Source organism: Halyomorpha halys, unplaced genomic scaffold (assembly GCF_000696795.3).
Source record: "Halyomorpha halys isolate HHAL.00 unplaced genomic scaffold, Hhal_1.1 Scaffold9732.1, whole genome shotgun sequence".
In the NCBI taxonomy this organism is placed as follows: domain Eukaryota; kingdom Metazoa; phylum Arthropoda; class Insecta; order Hemiptera; family Pentatomidae; genus Halyomorpha; species Halyomorpha halys.
The window spans coordinates 1,885-5,167 of record NW_027109150.1 but is presented as its reverse complement, the minus strand read 5'-3'; the positions used below and the strand labels follow the sequence as shown (position 1 = coordinate 5,167).

The following is a 3,283-nucleotide window of genomic DNA, read 5'->3' as shown; positions in this document are numbered from 1 at the left end:
CCTGTGTGAATGAATAGCCTGAAATTGCCTGTGTGAGTGAATAGCCTGAAATGGTCTGTGTGAATGAATAGCCTGAAATTTTATACTTAAAGTATAAAAATCCCTGTGATATCCACCATCTTGTTTGCTAATATTTTACTACATATAATCAATTTTACACTTTATTAACAATTTTTACTACACTCGTCATAACAATTTACAATTAAGTAGTAGTCTTTAACGTAAATGATATATAATTTCAAGTTGAAGATGGAAAGTTCTAGTACAATAAAGATTTTTAGAAGAGAAAAAATAATTTAAATTTTGAATAGTAATAGTTTTCTTAAAACTATAAATGGAAATACAGTAAGCAGAATTATTGCCAAAGAGAGTAATAAAGAAGTAGCCATTTAGAAATGATCAAGGATTAATTTCAGTGCTATAAGTATGGTATTGGTATCTGGGGTAGGGAACTAGCTCGACTAGTGGGCCCAGTGCTCTTTACCAACCCCTGGTGGCTACCAGTGTTGCAACTGCGTATTAACACCAACCTTTATTTTTATTTAACTTACATAGCCGTCACGTCCCTAAAGTACAGTGGTAAATAAAAGTTATGTGATGCATAATCGATTTAACTATGAAGTCCAAGGCTTTAAGGAAATCACTAAAACATGATTCTCACAGTTCAGGTCAATTTTAGTAATCAATATTCTGAAAAATCACTTTGTGATATTATGTTGTCCAAAAGGCATCAGAATTTTCAAATCAGTAACTTTAAATATAGAAAGATGAGTTATCTTTAAACTTATTTTTGTGATCTTTCTTTACAGGATTTAATATTCTGCTAAGAATTGTATGTATTTCAAATCAATAACATTTTTTATTTTTACCATAAATTTATTAACAAACGTTACTTTTAGGGGAAAAAGAAAAACCAATCTCCACGAATGAGTTCGTCTCAGAAGAAAAATAGTTGCAGTAGTGATGTATCACATTCTCGAAACCCAATCAGGTAAATAATATTTAATTGACATAAAGAAAAAAAAAATTTGCATGACTTTTAAAAATTTATGTACTAACATGACCAAAGATTTGCGTATGTCTGATTGCGTTGTTTTTTTGTTTTGTTTTTAGCTTTGCGAATGTGATATACATATTTTTCTTCCTTTTATTCCTTTATCCATTTATAGGACCTACCACTACTTTCCTTACAGTCTTGTCTATAATTGCATATTATTTTATAACCTATGTGTTTAAATAAAATGAAAAATAATTTTCATAAATTTTATATGTATTTTTTTAATAATAGATAATTTGATATTAATATTTGTTACCAAAATTGTTGATATAATTTTTAAATAATTATTATAAAAAAAAATAAAAATAAAGTATTCCAAAGATGGGCATTTAATATGGCCATAATTTGCTTTGAGTTTCATAAACCTTATTAATTACATGCATGTGATATAATTTTATTTTTATATGAATCAAGATTTTTTTTTATATATATATTAGTTATGTAAATGAACGGAACCCTTGCATGGTTGAATTACTGAAATTATAAATAAAAATTATAACTGTGTAGTCTATTAAAAAAATAAATAAAATCACTAATTAACCAATATATTTATCAAATAATGATTAATGCACAGAGACACTGACTAACTTTGTTATAAATAATAAATGTGATATGAAAAATTACCAATAAATTATAATTTGCAAATCAAAAAAGAAAGGGAAAAATAAAAATTTTGTCCATTTACCCAATATTCCTTGATCCAGCACAAGATTAGATGTGGCCGAAGTCGCAGAAGAAATTAGAACACAGGGAAAAGAGGAAGTTCTTCAAAAGAGCATAGAGCAACTTACAAAACAGTAACTTATCATTATACCGTGGAGTATTTATTAAATTTTTTTCAAAATATTTTACAAATAATTTCTATTACTTTTAGGTTAAATGCAGGGAAAATGGAAATCGAGAAACTTAGACAACAACTAGAATCAAGAGATAGTACTAAGCAGCAGCAGAGAAATCCTCCACAGCCACTTCCCAATCCGAGAAGAAACAGAAAGCCAAGGTCAGGGCGCAACTGAGTCATAAGTGTAAAAATGGACAAGTCTCAAAAAAAAAATTATCGATAAGATCTATGTATATTTTTTCATTTAATTTGTAATTAATTTTTAATGTTTGATAAATAAATTATATTAATTTTTTTAATACGGTTCTTATAAATCTTCCAGTATGATTTGGATTTAGTAAGTTTTAGGCAAATGATGGTTTGTATTAGAAATAAAAACAAATCATATCATTCATCTTTTAACCTGAGTAACAAGAAGTTTCATCATCATCATCATCATTTCATCAAATTAACTAAACATTGATAAAGCATCATTCAAAATCATATGTCAATGAAAAGTTCTGTACAGGCAGTCTGAGCTGAAGTAATTCTAAGATAGGAAATATCACTCCCAAAAGCAAACTTAAAACAATGGTTTAAAATTTTAATTAACAAATAAAACTTATTTTTGATAGAAATATTTTTGGCTCAACTTTGATACATGCACGGTACATTTAAAAAATAAAAAGTCGATAACTTTGATCCATAAATCAATATTATTTCTGAGCAAAAAGTAAATATATTAATCAAGGATTAATTAGAATAAAATATGCTTGAGAAGAATATTTAGGGTAAAAATAAAACTCATTTTTCGACTTTAAACAGTCAAACATCTTCCACTCTGTACTATGACCTTTTGCCATCTTTCTGGTTACTTCATGATCCCGGGTTCATAAAACTTCTGGTCCTTAGCAGCAAAAAATTCCACCTCAAGTGCAATTTGAGGTCTTTGTTACAACTGAAATTTTCACCATTTAAAAAGTTATGTAAACTTCGAAATAAATGATAATCTTATGGTACAAGATCGGCATTAGATAGGAGATGCGACATCACTTCCCAACAAAGCCCTGATAATTTTGTACATGTTGCTAAACATGTGTGAGGCCTCGCTTTATTGTGGTGGAACATAATTCCTTACAATTTCATAACTTATTGGCAATACACAACTTTATAATCCCACCAATATTCCGAATATTCTTTTTCTGATACAATTCAGCTTTTGATTTGGTTCATCATGCTTTAGCCATGATTTTTTATTACGTTATTGTAGACGATCCATTTTTCATCACCAGTGAATATTTGTTTCAAATAAGGGTTAATTGCATTATGTTTTAAATGTGTAGCACAAATATTGATTTGTTGTGTTGAGTGAATTTCTTTCAATTCATGTACCCCAAATATTGAGC

General features: G+C 28.1%; 1 protein-coding gene across 1 annotated transcript; it reads left to right on the top strand.

Moving 5' to 3' along the window:
* Nucleotides 1-899: 899 nt before the first annotated feature.
* Nucleotides 900-2,197, top strand: LOC136795749 (uncharacterized; the record flags this gene model as incomplete). The annotated part of the gene is given in 3 exon segments (XM_067047334.1): nucleotides 900-991; nucleotides 1,762-1,854; nucleotides 1,932-2,197. Coding segments are annotated over 3 exon segments (327 nt in total), but the record flags the coding sequence as incomplete, so codon positions are not given.
* Nucleotides 2,198-3,283: the final 1,086 nt, after the last annotated feature.